The sequence below is a fragment of the Chaetura pelagica genome, unplaced genomic scaffold, assembly GCF_000747805.2.
Source record: "Chaetura pelagica isolate M959 unplaced genomic scaffold, ChaPel_1.0 scaffold188, whole genome shotgun sequence".
Taxonomy (NCBI): domain Eukaryota; kingdom Metazoa; phylum Chordata; class Aves; order Apodiformes; family Apodidae; genus Chaetura; species Chaetura pelagica.
Window position 1 is genome coordinate 833,165 of NW_009954196.1, and position 25,734 is coordinate 858,898.

Here is a 25,734-nt window from a genome sequence, read left to right on the forward strand (position 1 = left end):
GGGCCGGCCCTGGGCGCGGTGCTGCCGCTCACCCACCTGCACCACAACCAGGTACCGCGGGGGGCCCTGAGGGCTGGGCTGGACACGCACGTCCAGGGAGGAGAGCGCCGAGCTGGGCGCGCAGCTCCGCGGTTCGGTGCGTCTCGCCGTCGTGGTTCCTCACGTTGGAGTGGGGAGGGGGGAAGCACAGCTCTCCTGGGGCTCTGGGCCAGGGTTCCGGGCAGAGGTGCCGGTCCGTGGGGAGAGCGGCCCGGGGTGGGGGAGAAGCCGCCGTCCCTCGGGGAGCTGCTGCGGGGCGGGACCGGCCGTGGGATCAGCTCTGCTTTTTTCGTTGCTCAGCTCTTAAACTGGCACTTCTCCCGAGTCAATAGCATCCTGAGTAAACAGCAAAAAGAATGAGAATCAGCCGGTGTTGCCCTGCAAGAGCTGTAAATCTTCAGGACTTGTTGCAGTGCAGTTGTCCTGTGGAAACACGAAGTTGCCGAGAGGCACATCTAGCTTGTGTAAAGAACCTTCTACAGAAACGTTCACATCTTTAATCTGGTTGCCAAGTGTGCACCCTTCAATGCATCTACTAAATGCTGGTTCGGATGATGTTTAATTATTGACTAAATATCATGGGAATACCACCTTTCCTAAAAATAATTTATTCTGTTTAGTTTCTTCATACAAAACTCAGACCTCATTTTAAAGCCTTAGCAATTTCATATTTCTTTAGTGACCTGGACTTAAGTGGACCAGACTTCAGGGGAAATTTTGAGGCTGGTGGTGATTTTCCTATGCTCAGGAATCAGGCACATGTTTTGCTTTGGTTTGGTTCAGCTCCCTGAGAAACAGAAGAGGCATGGTTCTGGGAACTTCCAGATTTATTTTTTTCCTAACTTTTGTAGTAGTAGTTCTGTTGCTTGTTCTGTGAAGGAAACAAACCTTGGATAAGTTCCCTTGGTTTTAGAGTGTAATTCTGATGTCTTTACCATTACCAGAGGTTTAACTGGGAGTTAATGCCACTGAGAACAATGTAATATTCAGTATGAGCGTGGTGATATTTGCCAGAGTCACTGCTTTCACATCTCACAAATTGAACACTGTTCCAACACAGTGTATTAAAACCATAAACATACCCAGACACACATGCTAAATACAAGTTTGCAGTGTTGAATATGGCTATGAAAAGGAGCTTTCTTTAGAAGGGCATAGAAATGAGTAGATTCTTCAGTCCTTTAGGTTTTCCCTCTGCAGAAGCACGTAGTCCTCGTACACAGGCTTTGGCACGGGCTACAGAGGGAAAAAAAAAAGGAATGCTCTTCCCATTACTGTAAGTGCATGTTCCTCATAAGTAATTTGAAGTGTAACTGAGATTTTTTACAGGTCTGTTCTAGTTGTGTCCATTTTTAATATCTAGGGGACCTCACTAAAATGCTTATTTTTTTCTGGGTTGTATTTTTTCTTAAACGTGGCCTTGCAGCTGCTCCATCAGCTGGTACCAATTAAGGAAGTGCATTTTGCTTCCTGGCTTTTGGTCCCTCATAGATGTGAGTTATGTCAATGAGTTTGGGCAGGTGGTGTTTGCAGATGCATACATTTCATACAAGGTAAACCATACATGACCATTTTCAAACACTGTGATTCTTTGTACTTACAAGTCGATAATTTAGCATATTTACCAGCTGGTTATGACACAAGACATAAAGAGGCCTAATCTAACTTTCTGTGTTGGAAGGCACCAGAGGCCTGGGCTATTACTGATTCTCCACAGAGGAAAGTGAATTGAAGAGTGATTCAAGTCTTTCTCAGGCTGAATCCTGTTCAGGCTGCATAAATACCTAACTGTGGAAGGAAGCAAGGTTTATCTTAAACTTTCAGTTCTTAACTTCAGTGTCCAGAGCTAGTGGGGTGACTCCCAGACCTTTCTTCCAATCAAGATAACACACCCCTGCTCTATCAGAGAGTCTGTTATCCGAGCATGAAGTCATTTTTAGTGGAGAGCTCATCTGTAATGAATAGGTGATACAGCACTTCCAAAAACTGTCAGGAAGGAACACTCTCTGTTAGTTTTATCCCAGTATTAGTGTTTAGTTTTAATGTTCTATTCATAACCATTCTGGTAAGCCCATTAATCTCATAAGAGATTATGCACCAGAAGCTGATTCGTATTCTTAAAGAGTATAGATATGTCAGCCAGAAAATGAATGCTTGACTTCTGTTTTCCTTTGATTCCAGGTAGACTTAAAAAGACAAGAAAAAAAAAAAAAATAATTTGATGATGATGGTATTTGAATGTGTAGTTTTGTAGGCTTTTAGGGTAACTTATGTCCTATGATGTCCATGAATATGCTATTTTTTTCCTGTAAAAGACAAAAGAGAAAATAAATTTGAGTACGGTTTTGGAATTTTTGATTGAACTGTCTCCAGTTCCTTATAGTTTTGCTATCTTATTTCATCATGCACTTTTATAATTCTCTTTATTTTCTATCTGAAATTTATTTGCTCTTCAAATTTTCTTCCATTATATTTTCTTAATGTATAAGCTAAGACTTCCTTTCAGAGAAATAAGTAGTAACTGAGCAAACTCAAATATTGGTCAGTGCAGTTTTTTCACATATTAATGTGGAATTCCGACACATTTTAGTCCTACTAATAGGGACACAATTAGCAATTTCAGTGTAATAGATGATGGTATGTTTACTCACTCTATTTTGCATTATTAGCAAGATATGTTGTAAAAACATTAAACTATACTTGATCTTCTGTCGTTGGGTTCATTGAAGTACAATAGCCATACATGTGTGTGCTGAAGGATTAAATTACGTGCTCAAAAGTTTTGATCCAAAAATACTTGGAAGGTAAATGGGCATTGGAAAGAAAGCTTGTTAACTTCAGCTTTATTTTGTGATTTGATGTAATCTGTAGGTGCTAAAATCATGTTCCGATTTCCTTACTTAACTTTTCTAAATCTATATTTATGACAGTCTAGATGTTATGCCTGAATACTCTGTATCAATATAAGGCATTTTCATTTTTAAACATTTGGACAAAATGAGGTTAAAATCTTATATTAATACTCATTATCTGATTTAATAAATTTTCACCTCAGGATGGGTCAAAACCCAGTAACTTTAATTTTTCAGATAGACTAGAACCAGGCTAGCACCTGCTTTGATTTTGGGTTGGTTTGGGTTTTGTGTGGTGTTTGTTTGTTTGTTTTTTGTTTGTTTTGTTTTGTCTTTTTGGTAGTGCTTCACTAGTTACAACTTTTGCTTTTTGAAAGAGGGAATGGTCTGACAGAGTGTGGCTTATGGTTTTGATCCAACACCATAATCTGATGTTGCTCGATCAATGAGATAAATAGGCTTAGTTGTTCCACACTCTTATGTGTCTTATTTCTCCAAAATCATAATCAAATTTCAGCAGTCATGGACAGTGTTCAGCTCCCAGCATGAACAGCTGCCTTTAACATGTTAGGGAGTAAGTGAAATCCCTAGAGTATGTGAGTACATTTAAGCAGCTTCATTGGTTTGACTCTTTCTCATGGAGTGCTCCTTATTGAAGGAAAGGTTGTATCCTAGCATCTATTTCTTACTGTGCTGAGTGATAAAAAGATGCCACCACATCAATGTTAGGTGTTTTAATTTGTTAAAATTAAGTTGAGGAAAACATTGTCATATGTCTCTATTTTGCCTTATCCAGGTGCAGGCTAAGTGAAAAAGAAGGGAAAAAATGCTGATCAGATGGGTATTCACTGCATTCTTTTTTTGCTGTTGCTATTGTGTGACCTCCTCTGCTCAACCCAGGTGTGGGCTAAGCTGGTATTTAATCTGGACACATCTAGAAAATGTAGTCCAGGTTGCTGGTGGGTATCTTAGTACTTCACATGTGGAATGCTACAGATAAAACGAAGAGCAAATGTAACAACATGGCAGAAGATGAGAAGGGTGAAGCATTTACGAGATGGTTGATACTGTAGCATTTTTTTTTAAAGGTCCTTTCGGCATTATTTTTGTCTGAGCAATAATCCCTTCCTTTTCTTCAAAGGCTGTGGTGAACTGGCATCCACTTCTCGTTTATAAAGATACTGGTGTAAAGAGATTCTAGGTAGCTGGGCTCTTGAAAAAAAATAATTTCATATTGGTCAATCATTTTTGGCAGAGCCTTACCAGAAGAGAAGTAAACATCTGTTTGAATAACCCCATTGATGGTCTATTTTTGTAAAGTCTGAGTACTTTGTGTGAATTTTACTGATTTAAGTCCTCCAAAATTTTGATGAAAGCATGTAAAAATGAATTTTTTAACAGTTTCAGGACATGATCAGTTCTGTAATGTATTTTTTGCAGTTGCTTATTGATCACTGGGTGACAGTCACATTCCAGCCACTCCCCTCACCTAATTGCCATGACAAGGCTTATTGAATAGCAGGGGGCAGACACAGAGGTAGACTTGGTGAGCCAGGACGTCATACTCAGTCTTCTGTTCCATGAGGCTGAATTTCCTTTCTGTAGAGACCATCCATCAGTCTTGTGAAATAAATAGCTTATGTTCTTATAGCAATGTGGGTGTCTTAATGTATTTATCCTCCAAAGACAAAGGCAGAGTTTTGCAGTGGGCAAACATGAATTGCTCCAATTCAAGGCTTCAAATAGATTTAATCATTTAATTAAATCTTTTAATGGTGCCAGTGAACTCATTCAGGCTTGCTTTTTAGCTCTTGGATGTATTTAGGAGTTTAGTGAGAGAATGTGGTGACTAATCATTTATAGGAATCATTATCCCCTGGGCTTGTCCCTGATCAAAATAATAATAATAGTAATTAAATACAATGCTGTTTCTCACATTCACATAGAGCTCTTCTCTGATGGTGTTTCTCAACCATTTGTTTGTATGTAGCCAAAGTTACAAGTATCAAGTGTAGTAATTCATGCTGTGTCTGATTTATTTGCTCTCCATAATCTGTTTTTCTATCTTCAACATGGTTTGGATTTTTGTGAACTAATAGCATAGATATATTAGTATTTTAAAATACTAGTAGTCCATTCTGTATTTCTAGGAATTAGATAATTATAGATAATTTATCTTAGACATAGTTATGTTACAAATTCTCAGCTCTTACTGGCTTGTTTTTCTAAGGGCTTTTCACTGTAGACTTCTGGAAGTTGCTCTATGAGCCAGTAATACAAGAAGCACCATATGGGAACTATTCCTGTAAACCATTACTGTCCTCTCTTTGTTTCATACTGGACATATTTGCCAAGTGTTTTGCATTATTCCATAATGCAACAGTAAAATGGTAAGAGACATAACCAGTTCATAAAGCTTCCAGGAGTTCATATATTTGGGCTGTTAAAGACTGAATCTTCATTGATGATTTCTCTGTGCACCACTTCCATTGAAATTAAATGGAACAACATGCTTTAAAACAAAAGAAACATTTTCCATTTCCAAGCTATATTTTTTTTTATGTGTGGTACTTTGACATTCGCATAGACATTAAAAGATGAAGGTATATGCACATTGCTTGCATTTATTTGAGTATTGAAGGTATTGTGGCCTTAACAAAATTTATACTTACATTTAAGTACAAGCACGTATTTAAGTGCTTTGCTAGACTGGATCATTAAACAGGAGGGATGGAAACATCTTGGATGTAATTTAGCTGAAGCCACTTGAATTGGCCTGCATGTTCTTTTCCTCCAAGCTTCAGAGTCACATTCAAATGATGTGTGCATATCTTTCACCTTTTGGACAGTATTAGAAAAATATTTATGGACAGAAGTGAAAACAGCTCTGATAGAGTGAACAGCTTGCAGTTGCTTTGGTGTGTGTCTAAAAAAAAACCAACCCTGCTTTTTAAATAATAGTCTTGAATTATTGGAGAAGTGCTGTGGAATCTAAAGGCTAGCAAAACTGAAAAGAGCAGGCAGTGACCATTAAAAAAAATTTGTTAAGGCTTCTGGTGCTCTACTTTTGCAAACATGCTGAGATTTGCTACAGGAAGAGTTATGCTCTTAACCTGTTGCCTCACGTAGAAGTGTTTGACTTTTGTTTCAGTCTTGGGAATCAACCCTGGTGTGTGTTAGGGAGGTGATCTTGCCCCTGTACTTGGCACTAGTGAGGCTACATCTCAAATACTGTGTTCAGTTCTGGACCCCTCACTACAAGAAGGACATTGAGGTGCCGGAGTGAGTTCAGAGAAGGGCAACCAAGCTGGTGGAGGGGCTAGAGAAGAAAGCTGAGGGAATTGGGATTGTTTAGTTTTAGTTTGAACAGGTGACTGAGGGGAGACCTCATTGCTCTCTACAACTACATGAAAGGAAGTGGTAGGGACATGGATGTCGTCCTCTTCTCTCAAGTGAATAACAACAGGACTAGAAGAAATGGTCTGAAATTACGACAGGGGAGGTTTATGCTAGATGTTAGGAAGAACATATATGCTGAAAGAGTAGTCAGGCACTGGAACAGGCTGCTCAGGGAGGTGGTGGAGTCACCATCCCTGGAGGTATTTAAGAACTGTGTAGATGAGGAACTTCAGGACATGTTCTAGTAGGTTTTTTTATTTTGGGGGGGCGCTGGGGTGGGCGGTGGGTGTTGACTGTTGAACACAGTGATCTTAGAGGTCTTTTCCAACCGTGGCAATTCTGTAATTCTGTGATCCTGTGTTTGTTGTAAGGCAGTAAGCCTGTCACTGTTTGACTCAGATTGACAACAATGCTCTCGATCCCCTTCCTCTCCCACCCAAGCAGGGAAGGAGAGAGAGAATGAGAGACTCTCTGGATTGAAGACTAAACTAGGCGGCTTTAATTAAACACCAATGATAAAAGAAAATATATACAAGTATATACAAATATCATAGAATCATAGAATCATAGAATCTTAGGGGCTGGAAGGGACCTCGAGAGATCATCTAGTCCAACCCCCCTGCCAGAGCAGGGTCACCTAGAGTACATCACACAGGAACTCATCCAGGTGGGTTTTGAATGCCTCCAGTGAGGGAGACTCCACAACCTCCCTGGGCAGTCTGTTCCAGTGCTCTGTCACTCTCACAGTAAAAAAAATTTTTCGGATATTCACCTTGAACTTCCTATGCTCCAATTTACACCCATGATATGTATATTTTGAGGTGTTTTGTGGTTTGTCTTTTATCTTGTGGTTGGAAATAATGAACAGAGCAACAAGCCCTGGCTTGGTTTAGCACTGTTAAGTACATTTATCCGTGACCTCTTGATACTTTTATGTCATGAGCTGAAGTCAAAGCGAAGATCCGATATACAAGTACTTCTTGTTGGTGTATGGGATGGTTTTATGAAACAATGTTTGCTGCTAACAATTATTACTTTGAAAAGAATTAAAAAGTTGGAGTACTGCTAACAATTAGATCATTTTTAAACAGCTTATTTGGGGAGACAAATAAGCATTGTTGTAAAGTAGAAGTGATCACTTAGATGAATAGGCAGTTATTGAATTACCAGTAATTTTCTGTCACTGAGATTTTAACTGTATCTAGACTGCTCTTAAGTTTAATTATTTTGTAATTGCATGAGATTTTAATTGCTTTGAAGCTATTTTTCCAAATACATTGTAAGGCTTAACTGTCCTGTATCATAGAGCATAAGATTTGCAAATGTATTTAAAACATGTTTTGTTCGTTTACGATTTATTTTACTTAAAATACTTTGAGTTACTTTTACATCACAATAGTCAATGTTTTCATACACAGCATGCAAAACACTGTGTACATTTTCTTGAAAATGCATTACATTATTTTCATATTGCAATTATTTGTTTTCTCAGTGTATGGCTTCTTTTTTTGCATTAATGTATTAAGTTGACAAAATCCTTTGTTGTTTCAGTGCTTGACTGGTGAGGAAATTTTTTCTTTGCATGGGATACCAAACAACAGTTACATATCAAATTCAGACTTCTCTACAATATGTCCTGCTGTTTTGCAACAGCTAATTTTTCACCCATGTGATCACCAGGAAGACCTTGCGGGTACATCTAAACCACATTCTTTACAAGGTTGGTTAATATTAATTGCATTAATACCACAGCTGTAGTGAAGTTTTCTTAGAGGAATAGTAAGCATTTATCGATGTATAACAGGAATGTTTTGCTTAGGAGGCTATAGTTGTAAAGTGGGAAGAGAAAATTAAAATACTGTTCCAGTAGACTATTTAAACAAATATCGTATCTCTTGACAGGGATCTATTAAAATGTTTTAGAGAAAGGTGAAAGAATGGAGTAGCTAGTTATGGGATAATTTCCCCATTAAAGATAGTTTTTCTGACCAATTATTTGGATAATTGTTTGTGCCTTGGAATATTAAGGACTAACTAGTAGCTGGTTAATAGGAAAGGTGTTTGGGAAGTTTGTGAAGGTGACTTACAGTGGGAGATCAGATTTAATGTGATGAGCATGTTTTGAGACAACTCAAGGTAAAATTATTAGGGGACTACATGTGAGTGGAATTATTTGCAGGTGGGAGTCATGACATCAGGGGAGCAAGTGATTGTTTTACTGAGGAAAAATATTCTTTCCAAACTCCAACTCCTGCTTCCTTGTCATAATCTGTGCTGCCCCTCCATATGCAGCATCATCACATGGCTGAGTAGCCTTAATCTTCCTTCCTCCTGTTTTTCTCACTATTATCTCTGTATTGTGCAGAGAATCGTACAGTGCAGTAAAAAATGTAGGACAGGGAAGATGCAGCTGGTTAATGAAGTCAGTTTTTGCACTTACATGGATCAAATATGCAATGACCTCTTTGTTTGGCTGAGGATTCCAACTAAATGTATTTTTCCAAGAGAGTCAGCTGAATTAAAGTTTAAAGTTAGGATGCTGGATGAGCAGATGCCTAATGTGAGTATTTGTGAGCAGAGATCATAGAATCATAGAATGGTTTGAGTTGGAAGGTACCTTAAAGATCATCTAGTTCCAGCCCCCCCTTCATGAGCAGGCAGGTTTTTTTATAACTTTTGAAATACTAGTATTAAGAACATTCTGATTAAGTGATGAAATTTATTAAGAATTATAGCTAATTCCAAAAACTTAGCTGTGTCAGTGAATAATTAGAGTTATGTTTGATGAATCACTGAAACCATGGCATCAATTTACCTTGGTAGTTCTAGGTTGCTTATGCTGTTAGGAGGGCACATACAGTCAAGCAGTCCATAGTATCTGCACCGGAGGATTGGTCCTTATCTTTTTCTTGTTGGGGCTGTTTAAGTAGATTGTGCATGGAAAGCTTGACCTGTAGCTAATCTAGACCATCCCTGTTGTTTTTCTTTAACCCTGCCAGCTCAGAAGCAACGTCCACTGGCTAGATAAGCAGAGTAACCTTCTTCTGTCCTTCCCTTGGCTGCAGTGCAATAAATCTGCTGGTCCCACAGTTAGGGTATTTTAAAACCACAAGTGCACGAGGTAGTGATACCTATTTTGAAGGGAGGTTCACAGAAAGGCCCACTGCCAAACGCAGGTGATCTATGCACATCTGCACCCAATGATTCTGTATTGTGGCAGCATTTAGATTAGCTGGTTTCAATTACTGCCCATGAAACAAAATTCCCTATGCATGTTTCCAGCTGTGCTTATGTGAATTTTCTGCTCAGGGACTCTCACACACTTGAGAATATTTTGTCTTCCAAAATACAAATGGATAAGACATACAGAAGAAATTAGTACAATAAGCTTTACAGAACAGCTACTTGTAATAATAATAATAAAAGTATTGCCGAAGCAGAGTAGAAATTAAAAGGCAGCACACAGCATGTGTTTTGCCTTGGGGTTTGGAGAACTCATATAGGACCTAGCTGACCTTAGGGCACACTCATGTCCTTCCCTTTCTTGCTTATCTGAAAGATCATAGGGAGATGCATGAAATAGCTGGAAATGGCCAAAGACATTCCATCTGTCCTAGGCAGACAGGTTCTGTGCTCTATGCTTGGCTTCTTCAGAAGGGTGTTCATACCGTGATTTCCTTTTCATCCCAGGACAGGACTAAGGAGGAGCCTGAGCTCGCCTCATGAAGGCCCAGAGCAGTGGTCACCACTTCTTATAAGGAACACTGCTCAGCAATGATGTTCTAAGGAGGGTATCTTTTTAGCACTCCGGCCATGTTACTGGTTTTCTTGTGTCTTTGGGTATCTTGGCTGTCTTTTTATTGAGGCTACAGTTCTACAGACAGAAAGAATAATGGTAGTTGGCAAAAGCTAGACTGAGCTGCCAGTCTGAGGGGAGCACAGTGAGCAGAATGCTCTAGTCTGTCACGTGAAGTCAGCCCAGCCAGCTTTCTGAGATGCATGGACTCATCAAAAGCATAGTGTGGATGGAGTCCTGGTGAATAAAATTGATTTAAAGACAGCGGTGCCTACATAATATTCTGAAATACAGTCCATAATGCAGCAACATTGGTTGTCTTGGAATTTTATTACTTTCCTCCCCCCACTTTGTGTATTTTTCTTGAAATACCAGTTCCTGTAATGATGTAATTATGGGCCAATATTTGTGTTGTTCGTTTTGGTTTTTTGTTGTTGTTGTTTGTTGGGTTTTTTTGTTTGTTTTTGTTGGTTTGTTTTTATTTTCCAATTACACTTCAGGTCTTTCTGAACTCAGATGAAAGCTTGCCACAAGGCTCAGGATCACCTTCCTTGGGATTCTGTAAGAAAGATCTTAGATTTATTTCATTCCTTGAAAAATTTCATTAGTTTAAACTAGCCCTCATACTACTGAGGCTTATTGCTGGATCTATGGAATGCCTAGGATGGATAATGGTTAACTTTTTATTTCATTGTCTGGGGTTATTTAATCACATATTTTAATTCTTTCTTATTCTTCCACTTTGGGTGAGTAAATCAGAAACAAAGTATCAATATGTAAATTCGACATTTTACATATTCCAAGTTCTTCAGGCCACCCAGGTCTAGGGCAGAATTTTAGAAGTAAAATAGCATCTATCTTCTGGCACCCTCTATCTCTTCATCTGGAAGATGGCTTTTCCTTTTATGTTTTTCATGTAACAAAAGGGGAGTACTGCATACCAGTGGTTTACAATATGGGCCTACTTGTGAGAACAGGTTCTTTAGTGCATTATGAGACATCTTCCATTACATAAAAAATACAAATTATTTACTGTTTTGTCATTTATAACAGCTACTTCAAATTAAGTAGATGTTGTATGTCCTGCTGTCCTGTATGTCCTGCTGCTCGGAGAAAAAGAGTACTAGCATGGAAGTTAGACCTTTTGTTAGTGAGGCATATAGTATTGTGAGAATTTATCTCACAATTGGGTAATACCCTGCTTTTCTGTGCTTGGGTTTAGGCTCCGTTCTGATCTACACACACATTTTATAAATTTATCCTCTTTGTCTTTTGTTGTAAAAAGTAATTACTACTGACTTTTGACTGTAATTTCTGTAGCTTGTTCTAATTTCCTGTGTCTGATGAAGTAATTTGGGCAAGTACAGTAAGTGTTTCATATTTGTTAAGTTGGGGTTTTATTTTCTTAACTCAGTTTAAGATGCATGTTTTGCACAGAATAATGTGTAGGAGTTGTCTGTATACTGAACTGAACTGAAAGAGACTTGTGCTTCTGCCATAATCCCAAACTGTAAACAGTGGTTTGTGACTCATGGTTGCATTGGAAGTCAATTTGTTTATAACAGATTTGATTTCAAATATATATTTACAAGCTTAGTAGTAATTTATTTTAATGGGAATTAGTCTCCTGTATAGCTTAGTGAACCTAACCATATCTAGTTGTGTGTTTTTCTCTCTCTCTGTTTCTCTTTCTCAAAAATGGCAACTGAATGTTCTAATTGGCATTGATTTACCTTTTGCAAAAGCATTAAATGTTTCTAATGATTTCTGTACCCAACATAATATAAAATTCATTACATATAAAAAATTGTGATACTGTGGCAAAATTCTGGCAAATGAAGCAGAGCCATCCCACTCACAGGTGAGGAATCCAGCTTAGCGTGTTCGTCGCTTGCGTTGCAGGAAAGTTAGGCTGCAGATCATAACCTGATCTGCTGGTTTCTGCTATGCAGAAATGAATTTCTAGCACCTCCTCTATATACATACTGTAAAGCTTAGAATGATGCAAATTTCTGGATTATCCCAAACTGTTCTCATAAAGCCAGCATTGTGTTGGCCTTGGTTATTATTTGTGGTTAATTTTTATAGGCAGACCTGCTAAGTGGATAACTTTGTGGTTCTGTGACATCACTTGAGAGAGTGTTGTAGCCTTTCAGTGCAACCTTTAAAGCTTTTCTCTGTACTCACAGGGACTTGAGATGTTGCTGGGAGAAACAGTAGTCATGCATAAAGGCACAATTTTATGATGCTTATGAACTCACACCCTCACACCACCTATAATTCAGACTTCATAACAGCTATGGGATGGCATTGTGCAAGTCCTCATCTCTGAACTCTAAAAACCTGGGACTGTGCTTATGGTGAAGGAGCCTCTGTTATGGTGAACCCTATTGCATTTGCCACTTCCAATGATGTATTTTTCCCATTGTGTACCTAAATCACTTGCCTATCTTTTTGAGTCTAGAACCTCTTCTTAAAATAGACTTTATTTTCTCTATTTAATTATTTCAGGAAGGGTATTTTGATACAGCACAGCAAAGACAGCAGATTTTCTATCTTTGAGTTCCTTAGGAGTTAACGACAATTGGTTCTAACCCTGGGACTAGTATGAAGTTTTGTCTTAAGTCTATGTTACAGTTATTTCAACTGTTGGTCTGAGCCTTAATTTTTACTCTTCACAAACTGTAGAGAGAACTGATTTATACTAGCAGCAGGTAGGCTGTCCCAGATCTTATACCAGCACAGTTTCCATTTTTAATATGGTAGTCCCAGACAAGCTTCCAGAGATTACCTTTCTGCAGGTATGCATCTTCAGTATCTATGCATTTTAGGTGTTTATATTTGTGAAGTATAATTTCAACCAAGGAACCATGTTGTTTCTTTTTCCTCAATTCCATGCCAATTTAGCTGTTAGAAAAATGACAAACAGCCTGATGTGGGTGTTATACTAAAATATTTTATATTTTTTCCTGTTTATCCACAGTTTGGGGATTTGGGTTCCTGGCTGTGACTATCATTAACTTGGCATCACTTCTGGGATTGATTTTAACTCCACTGTTAAAGAAGTCGTATTTCCCCAAGGTTTTAACCTACTTTGTGGGCTTGGCCATTGGTACTCTCTTTTCTAATGCAATTTTCCAGCTCATTCCAGAGGTAAGCAAGGGGAATTGTTACTTGGTTTGTATACTGGTTTCTAGAGTGTGTTAATTTTAGAAAAATGCTGCAGTGAGGTTCTGTGTAAGGGTTGCAATCTTCAGAGAATTGTGGTGGGCTTCAGCACCATTAGCTACCATCTCCTTCTGGCTGAGTGAGCAGAGTCATCAAGAGTTATGTCTGGTTGTGCCATGAAAAAGACCAAGGTCTGTTCTGCCCTCTTGCCCCCTATTTCTAGGCAGAATGAGAAATGCGTTGGATACATTTCCAAGGAACATTAATAGGCTACAAGTTAGACTCTCCTTGTCTTGCACTTTACTACTACATATACTGCATGTAAAGTTCTGCTGAATTAAAATACTATTAACATTTAATCTAAATAATAATAGAAAAACAGATCTGGATCTTTCATAATGTCAGCCTCATGGAAACTCCTGGTTGGAAGAGAGACAGCCTGTATTTTAGAGGAGTATCTGTGTGTGCAGGGTGTGTGTTTGCTTGTTTTTTCTGGAAATGTGCTAAGATTACAGACTAATTTGCATTGCTTTTTATTCACTGTTAGGCATTTGGGTTTGACCCCAAAGTAGATAACTATGTTGAGAAAGCAGTTGCTGTGTTTGGTGGATTCTATATTCTCTTCTTTGTGGAAAGGATTCTTAAAGTGATATTGAAGATCTATAACCAGGTAATGAAATGTTACAGCTGTTAACATTTTATGAGATACTTGATAGTTTCATAGAATGTGGGGTTTTTTACTATTTTATCAAAGGAATTCAACCTTACCACATGTTCTAATATATCTGTTTTATATATATATGTAATACATATAGGTAGAGGAAGAAATTTCACTTTTTTGAGGGAGCTATAGGCAGAGCTGGGAAGAGAGTGCAGATGTGAGTGTGGCCTCCTGTCACTGGCATGTGCTGTAGTTGCTCTCAACAGCAAAGTCTGTGCTAGCTAAAGGCATCAGAAGAAAGTGGAAATATGTAAGAGCTGGAGAGAATGGAGACTGCCCCTGGAGCTCCCCTTTGGGAAGGAGAAATCAATGTGACAAATATACCTTCTTAGTCATCTGTTAAAGTGTAACAGTGCTGACAGTGCCTGAATCTCACCTTTAATAACTTCAGCTCTGTGTACACAGACCTGCTTTAGCGATGCTGCAGTTATCTGTGCTGCACATCTACTTTCTACCCATATGGCAGAATGTTTGTTTCTGTGTGCTTACATGTGTGAGGCAGAATTTCTCCCAGAGTAGGCCCTCAAAATCTTTGATTCTCTGTTCACATCTTACAAAAGAAACTGTCCTGTCTTCCTACTTTTACCTCACGTAAGGTCCCCCTTCCCAAAATGTTGCTAATATTGAAGATTATGAAGATCAACTGTCCTTTTATAGTAACTGCAGAAAAAAAAATAATAATTAAAAATATATATATATATAAATTCCCTTTATTTTTGGGAGCAGTTGACAAAGACTAATAAGCGGTATTTGATGATCAGCCTGGAATAACTAGCAAATGTTAATCACTTATGGTCAGGTGTTCATCTTGGGAAGTTCTATATATGGTACAAAAATGAAAAACCCTGACATACTCTGATAACTAAAAAGTGAGGAATAAGTTTGGAACTTAATTTAAGGAAGTTAATTTAAACATTTAAATGTTTACTGCTGCCCATTTAAACATGTACTTGGTGCTGAAAGAAAGACAGCATGAATATGATGCCCCCACTTTTTCTTTTTTGATCTCTTATTTTCTTAATGTTGTTATTTTGATTTTATTTTAATTAGCTACTTACTTCTTTGTCACCTAGACTGGCCATACTGACTCTGGAAATGGTGAACAGAATCATTCTCAGGATAAGACTAACCCACCCAAGGCACTATCATCCAGCAATGGGGGGACATGCTATGCAAATTCAGCTGTCATAGAGAGCAATGGAAATCTTGGTTTTGACAGCATCAGTGTGGTCTCAGCGCAGGTATGAAAAAATGTGTCTATTTATCCCTGCCAATTTTATAAGCATATCTGAGCAAAGAGTTAATATGAATGTTACTAGTTTAGTCGACTTTTTGTACATATACAGCTTATAACTTGCTTGAAAAATATGAGTTTTGGGGGCCAGCCTATAAAAGCTGAATGATGCATTCAACTTGTAGCCATCAAAAATAGCTAATAAATATTTCAATATTGTCGTTACTATTTTGCTTAAAGAGTGATAAGTGTGTTTGTGTTGCATGATCCATATTGTGTTCCTGACTGTGTAAAGCTGTGTGAGAACCTGATTCCTCTGAATCAATGATTCATGATGACAACTGATACAATAGCTATTGTGCAGAATATTATGAGCAGTGCTTGGGCTAGTCCAGTATGTTTGGATACTGTGGGAATTACAGAGATAGTATGTTAAGACAGAAGCTGTTCCTCCTGGGGTGAGCATTACTCTCTTTCAGATTTGTTCTCTATATTTCTGTGTTTGTTTTTGTACTACAAATATGACTTCCTTCTGTCTGAGAAGAAAATGGAAGCAGGAAGAGAGAGCTGGTGTGTTTTGCTCTTTTCCCTGTACAAGGCATAGGAGTACTGTTACTTAAAAATAACAAAAAAACATGTAGAAACAGTTCTCTGATGGCTAAGGCGTATTTTTTAATAGTAGATATTTTTGGTTTGCCACCTGTGTTCTTTAGCCAGCAAAATTGTGGGGAGCAGTGAGGAGCAGAAGAGGAAGCCAGAGACAGGCCCTAACAGCTGAGAGAGAATGTGAGAGCTCTGCATTGACCCTGCAGGCTCACAGGGCATTCATTGCACACTGTTTAATGTACCAAATTGTACTTGTCCTTACTGTAGAATAGTCGTGGAGTATGGTGGATACTGGGCATTTTGAAAACTAGGAGAAACATGCTTAATAATTAAAATTGCATGAGTGCCAAGAGAGAAATTTGTATTATGAGTGTTTCTAAACTGTGTTTTTTAGATTTATAAAGCAAACGAAATAACTCTTCACTCTCTATGGGGACTGTTGTCTCCAGTGTTACGGGTCTTTTTTTTCTGCTCTGTTTACCAGAATTTTTATCTAGACTTATCCTATTATTATATTTTAGCTAGCCATCTGCTTACACATACATAAATACAACAAAATAATACCATATATTGTAACTATATAGCATTTATTTCTAGCAACTAGTTTAGATTTAGTGCTTGTGATATGGAAGTATTGTATTCACACCAAGATGTTTTGTGGAATACTCACAAATCTCCTTTTACGTGCAGTCTTGACTTCAAGAACTTCTTAACATTTCACAAAAGTTCTTTTCCTCTACTTATTTTCTTATGAAGGTTCATGCTTTTCGTTCTTTCTTCCTTGCTCTTTCTCTAAAGCCAGGAAGAGAATGTGTTGTATTAAACCCTCCTAAAAGTAACAGAATAAAAATCACTCTGGAGCGAAGGCTGGCTGCTAGGAAGTCTGGGTGGCAGATAGCCCATTGTGGATATTTAAAGGTAGCAACAAAAAAACCCTATCATTACTCTTCACCAGGCATCTTCAAAGGGGCCAGGTAGCCTTCAGAGTCAGGGGATGGGAGAGAGCCAAGGTGGCTTAGGGGTTTTGGGGCAGCTAGGATAGTGCCATGAGCGTAGGTCTGCATTCAACTGTACAGGCATTTGGGAGTTACGAAGGCACCATTTGGTAAAAGCCCACACATACCTAATAGAATTTTAATGTGTCCTTCTAATCTAAATCTTATTAGAAAGGGCAAACACAGCATAGCCAGAAATCATCATGAAGGCGTTAAGGGGGGAGTTTGAAGTCCGATTGTGCCAACTGGTGGTGACTGTTTTCAGCTGTAGGGATCCAGCTGTATTGTCTCTTACAATGCCAGAACAGACTGAATGCCAGAGTAAATCTAAATGTTTAATTAATCACCTACCTTCAGGTTTCATTTGCAGCAGTAATTGCAACCTTGGAAACCTCTTCTGGGCTTACCCAAAAGTTTTAGCTACTATGCATTAAAATCATAGGACTTGACAGCAGTAACTTTGCAGAGAACTTGTTTCTGAGACAAATTGCTGAAATGTCTGCATCCTGGAGTGCACAAAGTTAGAGTTTTATAACAAAGCTTTACGATGGCTTTTATGCCCTAGAGGCACTGTCAGGAGTCCTTCTTGGTCCTGTGGGTACTTCGAGAGGAATACAGAACGGCACCAATAATTAATAAAAGTTGGACCTGATAGTCCTGCTGGGTATTACAGAGCTCTTTACCTGGCATCTCTTCTGTGATATCTGCTAAACTATCATGACAAAGTGGGGACAGTCGAGCATAGACATTGTTCTATTGCCTTGTTTTTGTCTTGTTCAGGCATTTTTGCTTTGAAATCCTATGTATTTGTGGGGTGAATTTGTCAGCAGTTTGCCTTATCTTAAACATTAAGAATATATATTAGCTGTTCATTTACACACAATCTGGTAAAGGCCAGAATGTAAACCCAGACAGGTAATGTCATTGCATCTTACATAATTTACAGAAGAAGTTAAAGCATTATCTAAAATAGGTTGCAGGCAAGAATCTTGATACTTCAAAGCTATACAGTAAACAGCAGATAGTTGTGTATGTATTACAGATGCCTTACAGAAATCAATGCCTGTTTTTTGAACTACAGCTGTTTCTGCAGCAATACTGTTCTCCCAAATTAATTGCAATTGCTTAAAAAACATAGATTGAAAAAACCCAAACCTCAGCACATTTCTAGAGTCAGTTCCATTCTTGAGCAGTTTGGCACCTAATTCTTAATAGTGTCTTCTCACTCAGTGTTCATGTTTTTCATAAACACACAGGAAGTTCAGCACGTATATTTGTAAATTATTTATTTCAACAAAAAAGCCCTCAAGATAACATTTTTATGTTTGTCATACATAAGCAATGCTTTGGACTGTTAGTGGAATTCTCAGCTATGCAATTGGTTCCAGAAATGGGTCTTTTACTTAGTTCCATGGCTAAGTTACATCACTAGAGCCCTCAGAAAACCATAGGCGCATACATGGTTCCCACAGAAAATAAAAAAGTGCTTTGATGGAAACAAACATAAGCAAGTATGTACAAGTGACATTTGTGCACATTTGTATTATTTGCTTACTGTTCTCATTGCTCTTTTAGGAATTTTCATCCTAATAACCTCTTTTCATAGAACCATTTGTTTTCTGGAGATGCTTGCTGTTTGATGTGAGAAGTTTTTGGTAACAGAAGGCTTTACAGAAAGAACACCACTGCTTCTCTTTCTCATGTATAATAGAAGTTGCTAATATACACAAAACATAGTCCCCTGAGAGAAACAGTGTAGTTTTATCAGAAAATACTTGCTTTTGTTGTTGGAGTTTGTGTCTAAATTATTTCCAAAAGAATGTTGTTGTTTTTTAAAGTAGAAAAATGAATGAGTTATTCAAAATTAAAATCTGTGCATTTTCTCAAACTCCCTTTCCTCAGTGAAGCTAGAAATACACCTGAGAAAGAGAAGTACTTTTGTCAGAAACAGGGAGGATCTACAAAACAATGTGTCAGTTGGTTCTTAGGCAGCTTGAAGGATGGTCACCAGGAAACAGAAAAAAAATAAAGGGGAACAGAACTTCAGCTCGGGGGGCTGGATGAATACGTGGAAGAACTTTGCTAATTGTATTTGAGTTTTCTCATACTCATATTTCTTTTTACTTCCAGTTACCTAATATATGTATTTTATGTGGCTTGCTTTGTAATGTTTCTGTCTTAAAGTGATGTTCAGGTTGCCTTTGTGGATTAATAGAGAGGTCTATTATTCAGAGTTCTTCCTATCTCAAACAGTTTTAGTACAGGTACAAATCATACTAAAAATAGGATTGGCATTGCCTGTGTTAGATGAAATGGAGAGGAAAACCTCCAAAACTGAAGGCAAACATAGTGCAAATCTAAAACTTATGTATTTGAGTCAGCAGGGAAACTCTCATCTTTTGCAATACCATAGCTTATTTTCACATCATAAAAATACCATTTCAGGACTTCTATGCACTGAATAGGAGCTGGAAGTGTGTTTGATGGCAGTTGTGGCGTTATCAGCGAAGGCTACAAGTTCCAAGTAGTGTGATAGGCATCTCACTCAGAAATCCCTGACCTGAAATTTTGTCTTGTCCCAAGGCAGCTCCAATGTCAGATAAGAGCAAGTGATAAGATGGATCTTACTGCTCAGTCATGAAATATTTTGTAAGAATGTATTAATCATTATAAATCCGTGACATTCAAAATTCACTTGCCTAGTAGTGTTTGTATTTGATAGGATAAAATCAATATTGCCATGTTCTTTCTAATAACCAAGGAAAATTTGTTGGAGTAGCCTTTTCCTAAGGAGGAAAAGGTGTTACCTATACTCTTCTCCTGTGAGAGGAGAGGTCTAGAAATATATCTTTGGGCACACAGATGTATATATTACTGCTAATGTATTCAGTCAGCAAGCACTAGTTAATGCCTTTGATGCAAATCCTTTGATTTTTACAGGGGAAATACTATGGTGCTTGCAAGTGTTATGTAACTAAACTATATGTTTGACAGAAATTTTATCAGAATCAGAATTTTTAGAGAAAGTTAGTCTGTGCTCCCAGCTAACAGTTTCTTCTATCTACTTCAAGTTTTTCATGATTTCATGGCACCACATATATAAATTATTTCCACTTCTGGGAGAAATTAATGAGATCCCTGGTGTGTATGTGTATGTTGCAGTTTTATATTAGCCTGTTGTTTTCATGCTCAGAGCCTTCAAGTCACTGTTGGTATTTACCCACTGGTGTTTTTATTAAACATGCACTTTCTAGAAACTAATGTGGATAACTGGACTTGACTATCATTGCCCAAAACTAGAAAGTTTATGAAGTATCTGGATATGTGCCTGTATTCACATGTGGTGGCTAAGTGTGTCTCCTTGAGCATGAGGTACTGGCAGTAGATATCTGGTCCAGATGTGTTTTGGGTAGGAAGCACAGATGCTGTCAGTCACTGTGATTGGATCATTCTGACTGTACAGGCTTAATAGAGGTGACAGAAGGCTGTGAGGAGCCTCAATGCACTCTTAATCTGACAGAGGCTGCAGAGAGACATTCAGATGCCTCTGGTCTGAAGGGTGATTGGCTCCTGCACATTCACTGGTTGAAACAGAAACATTTGCTGCTGCTACTTGTGCTGTTTGCTTTTTGGACTGAGCATTTGGTCTCCATATGCGGTAGTCCTTTATGTTATGCTTGGAATTCATTTAAAGACAGAAGTGTGATTTGTTTGCATCTTTATTCAATGTTTTAAGTAATTGCTTTATTGTGTTATTTTTTTTCTAGGAAGAAGCCACTCAAGGTGGCTTATGCAAATGTCTTCATGGGCGTCCCCTGTCCAAAATTGGGACCATTGCTTGGATGGTAACACTGAGTGATGCTGTACATAATTTCATAGATGGTTTGGCCATTGGTGCTTCTTTCACTTTGTCTCTGTTTCAAGGGCTTAGTACCTCTGTAGCCATCTTGTGTGAAGAGTTTCCTCATGAATTGGGTAAGGAATTGCGTTCAACATGTTTACTGTGGAAATCACTGTCATAGGATGTTGTGCTGGCCACAAGTTGGCACAGATTGAAAGAAAGTTTGAACAAATTGCTAGAAAAAATATTCACCAGAAACTTTCCAAGCACCAAAATACACCTCTCTAGCACAGGAAGTTCCCACGTGCAGGTGGGTGGAAGCTGGGAATGTATATTAGAGAGGTGTGAATTCCCCTGTTCATACGTGCTGCATATAGTGCTGTATTTATTTTTTTAAATCATTATAGGTGGTTCTGTGTTCCTCTACTCTTAGCTCAACTATGCATCACCTATTTGCTTAAGAATGTTTCCTTAGTATTGAAGGGAAATCCTTATCACCTTCATTTATTTGAATGAAGAAAAACAGCAGGGGCTTCTAATGTGTATACAAATCACATCTTTCTTCAGAATTCCTTTGAAATCAGGAAAAAATAACAATATTGTTTTCTGAAGACGGTTTTCTTATTTTCTTTTTTGGTGTTTTTTGTTTTAGGGGATTTTGTCATCTTGCTTAATGCAGGAATGAGTACTCGGCAAGCTCTGGTTTTCAACTTTTTGTCTGCATGTTCCTGTTACGTTGGGCTGGCTTTTGGTATATTAGTAGGCAACAACTTTGCTCCTAACATAATCTTTGCTGTAGCTGGTGGAATGTTCCTGTACATCTCTCTGGCAGATATGGTGAGATATAATTTCATTTTCAGTTATTTACATTTCTGCAAGAAAACAAAGACTACACTAAGTCTCTCTGGTAGGATTTAGTATTTTGTCCCTCTCATGTCAGTGTCATCTACTTACAATTAGTATCAGATGTTAAATAATCAATTATACCTTTACTGGAGGTGTACAAATAGTTATGCTTCTTCATTTAACATGAAAACCTTTCACTGCATAAATATGCCTGATCAGATTATGGCTGAAAAGGAGTTTTAGCATGAGACAAACTTTTCATGAATTTGGGTTGGTTTTGTCTAGGAGTAAAGAAGTATAAATACTTTGTTTCAGCATTTGAAAGTGGCAAAGTGTTCCACATTGTTATTTTAGAAGGTTAATTTGTTTATTTAAGCCATATTTTGAGCTAAAAGAAAAAAAAAAACACAAAAAACCCCTAAATACTTAGTTTTGAGTTGTATTAAAGGTGTTGTGTAACCACAGTGATGATTTGGGGATTTTTAGGTGGAAACCTGACTTAAATTATTTTCTGGTTTAAATGAAACAGTCACTGCCCCAGTTTTTTGGGGCAGTTTTTCAGATTTAAAAAAATGCTGAACTCTATTCAAAGTAATCAATCTATCATTTATTCTTTTAAAATGTGCTAGAAGAGATGAGCCAAAGAAATTGTGCTAAGATCTGGATTAGATTTAGATGTTGGGAAATAAAATCTAGGTTCACAGGCAGTAAGCAATATTCCATAATTTATTCTTAAAATGATGTTTTATCTCAAAATGCAAGAGATCTTTTAATAATTTTAAGTTTTATTATTATGTTTAATTCAGTGTTGTAATAACAGATGTGTCTGATAGATGAGAATCCATTTGACTGTAGAACTGGAGTCATGAGGCCTGAATTTGAAAAGATTTGGGATCTCAGTTTAGTTCTATATGTGTTTAAGAGCTGTTACCCAGTTAAAGCGACTATTTCATTAAATACTGTTACAGTTTAGGTTAATATATAGTTTATATATAGTTTAGGTAATAACATAGGATTTCGTAAGTAAAAAGCGGGTAACACTGTTCTCATTGTATCTGTTGTTCTGTTCTCTGTTTCTCTTTTTCTGTCTCTCTCCCTTCTCTCTCCTCCCCAGTTTCTCTTTTTATAGGTTTTAGGATTTGCTCAGTTTCCTATCTGCATTTTCCTTCCCCCAGAAAAGTCTGAAATAGGGTATTCAAGTGCTCTGTACAGAGATCTGGCTTTCTGCTTTCTGTTACGATTTTCACACACTTCTGGTTTGCTTGTGCAGAAGCAGGTAGGATTAATTAGAATGTAACTTCTTTTTCCTCTTCTTTTTTAAAGTACTGGCATAGTCCAACCTCTGCCAGTAAGAACACTGTGTGGTGAGGCTGTGGGCATGTGAGAATGTGTACACTAAGGTGTGCGCACAAATGAACCTTGCTGGATGGCATGAAGCTCATCCAGTTTGCTGGTTTTGCCTCTTGTGCAAGAGGATTACAAATTTCTGGGAAGGCTTGGCCACTTCCCCACTAACCTTAGTCTGTTCTTCAAGAATTGCGTTACCTCCAATGCCTTGTTTTTGCCTTCTGAGATCAAAGAAAGATAGAGCTTCTGAGTCACCCAGCCTGAAGGTTTCTGAAATACACAATCTTCATTGGCGTTCTGGCTGTGCACAACACTCTCTGCACAACAGGAAAAGCATTTAAACTTACTTGAGTATACTTGTCAAAATCATCTGCAGCAAACACCTACCCTGAATCACCCATCCAGGGAACCTTATTGCCAGTTGTCAGCTGCCATTATCTCCATTGGCTCTCAGAGAGGAAGTATCTTTGTTTCTGCAGTTAACAGCAAATCAGTCATCCTTTGCCGTTGCATTGCCATTAAGATGCATGTTATGGAATGAAGAATCTCTTCATTGCACTGTAATGTAATATTACGTGTGTGACCACCCGTTTCACTACATTCTTGTTCCTTCCTTTTACCACTTCCTCATCAGCTCACCAGATCTTCTGTTTGTAACAGACATCTGATTTCTGAGGGGTTGTCTGTGTTTTCAGCTTCATTTGCTTATGGATAAAGCAGAAGAATCCTAATCTTCCATTTCCTGAACAGTTTATCCTAGTGCAGGAAGAAACGCAGCATGTAGCAATACAGGGGCAGCTTCTTCTAGCAATACATGGATCAACAGTTGGACCCTAGGAGACTGCTGGAATCAGAAAGAGGAAATTTGCATGAGAGAACGAGGTGAAGTCACATGAGAGAGGAACAAACCACCATTTCATTTTACCATCCTTGGAGAAGTGGTTTTTCAGGGTGGTTGGTGTGACCTGTTCCTGTGACTGCCTTCACCCTCTGTCAGTTCCAATGTTCAGCCCAAAGTAACGATGTGGTTTAGTTTTTACTGCTTTAAGTTATGCATGCTACCACGAGATGGCAATACTTACCTAAAAATATCCCCTTTTCCAGTTCCCAGAGATGAATGATATGCTGCGAGAGAAAGTGACAGGAAGAAAGATGGATCTTACGTTCTTCCTGATTCAGAATGCTGGTTTGCTAACGGGGTTTACTGCTATACTGATGATTACCTTGTATGCAGGAAATATTGAGCTGTGATAATGTGACTGAACACGGGATCAGTACTGAAGACATCAAGTAAATTACAAATGGAAGAAACTTGAAGTGCATAAAGGGACATTCATTTAATCTACTTGGTTTTGAGACTGTGACAAGTCGTGTCCTGTCCCCCTTGCTCCAAATACAGGGAATTCTTGTCTAGGACTTGTGGTTAATCCAAATAGTAGGAGCTGTCAACTTCTGTACGATGCCAAAGAACTACTTCTAATACTTTTATTTCCATTTAAAATTATCAGACATATGTAAACTGTCATAGAGAGACGATGTTACTTGGCCAGTAGAATTATGCAATACATGCATCTACGCAAGACCAAAAGAAAGCTGAGGCCTTCAAGGAAGATGCTTATTTAAAAGAAAATAATGGAGTCACATATCCTTTATTGATCGTGGTGAAGGCAAACAGTTTCAAAACTGGTTATTTTTCATTACATTTGTTGCAGGGTTTGTCTGTGTAACATTCCCTTCCTGTCCCCCCACCTCCCCTCAGAAATCAGAGTATTTCAGAGTAGGTACTAATGAAGCTAAGATTTTTAATTACTAATTAACACTGGAAGGAAAGATACGAGTTACAGCTTTTGATCTTTTCTCTTTGTAAGTGCACTAGGGAATTGTTGATTTATTTTGGGAACCACTTTTTTTTCTTTTAATGAGAGGGAACCTATGTTAAATTTATGACGATTTATCAACTCTACAGTATTTTAGAAACCTTGAGTATATAAAAATGTTCAAGTGTTTTTTTTTTATTTTATGAAAATAATAATGTTTTATATTTAAGTTCCACAAATGCCCCTTTTAAAAATCAGTATTTTGGGTTAAAATTTTAAAGGATTTATTGTTGGTTTTACGAAGTGGAGTTTACAAAAACATCATTAAATCAATATTCAAGTAAGCTTTTTTGTAATTTGAATAAATTTTTTTGTGTGCAGGTAGGTGAAAGTAACTGATTTGAAAATATACAAATTCTTATAATGATATGTTGCATGTGAGCTTTCTAAAATGATACTTATATGTATGAATTCTTCTGAAATAAACAGTTCAGTTTCTTTGGTGTTTCAAGATGTGTGCAAGGAAATTGATTTAAAAATACATTCCATTTCAGTCACTGCTGGACTTTGACAGAAGTGTTATTCTCTAGTAAGTTACTTTTTAAATTTAATTTTTAGGCAAGTTTTACAACTTCAAAGAAAATACTCTTTCTTGACATACTTCCTGGCAGTAGGAAGGAACAAATATTTTTTTTTAATTCACTATTAAATATATATTTTGATTCCTAGGATAGAAGCTGCTGCATTTGTAAATGCTGCTCTTGTGTATGTATTATAGTAACTATGAATGTTCATTGCCTTTTCAATATCATTTGACCATTCCTGATTAACCAGGTTATTGTAATAATATGCCTGCGTGGTACTTTTCACCTTTAAATCCAAACATTGCAAGAGAGACTTCATTTTTTTTTAATCTTCCTAGGGAGGAAAAACTGAGACAAACACGTCATTGATGTAACCTACTTTTAGGTCACAGAGCAGACTAGTAGATGGAACAAAGTCTGGCTTTCAGGATAGGCCTTAGTCAGAAGCCAAATTGCCTTTTCTGCTAGTGGAATATTTAGTAGGTAAGA

The 25,734-nt window shown here is 37.8% G+C and overlaps 1 protein-coding gene across 1 annotated transcript; it reads left to right on the forward strand.

The window, feature by feature from the left end:
• On the forward strand, positions 1 to 24,095 carry SLC39A8 (solute carrier family 39 (zinc transporter), member 8; the record flags this gene model as incomplete). Its single annotated transcript, XM_010003178.1, has 8 exons — positions 1 to 51; positions 7,842 to 8,010; positions 13,070 to 13,239; positions 13,802 to 13,924; positions 15,049 to 15,216; positions 20,578 to 20,785; positions 21,304 to 21,488; positions 23,949 to 24,095. Coding segments are annotated over 8 exons (1,221 nt in total), but the record flags the coding sequence as incomplete, so codon positions are not given.
• Positions 24,096 to 25,734: the final 1,639 nt, after the last annotated feature.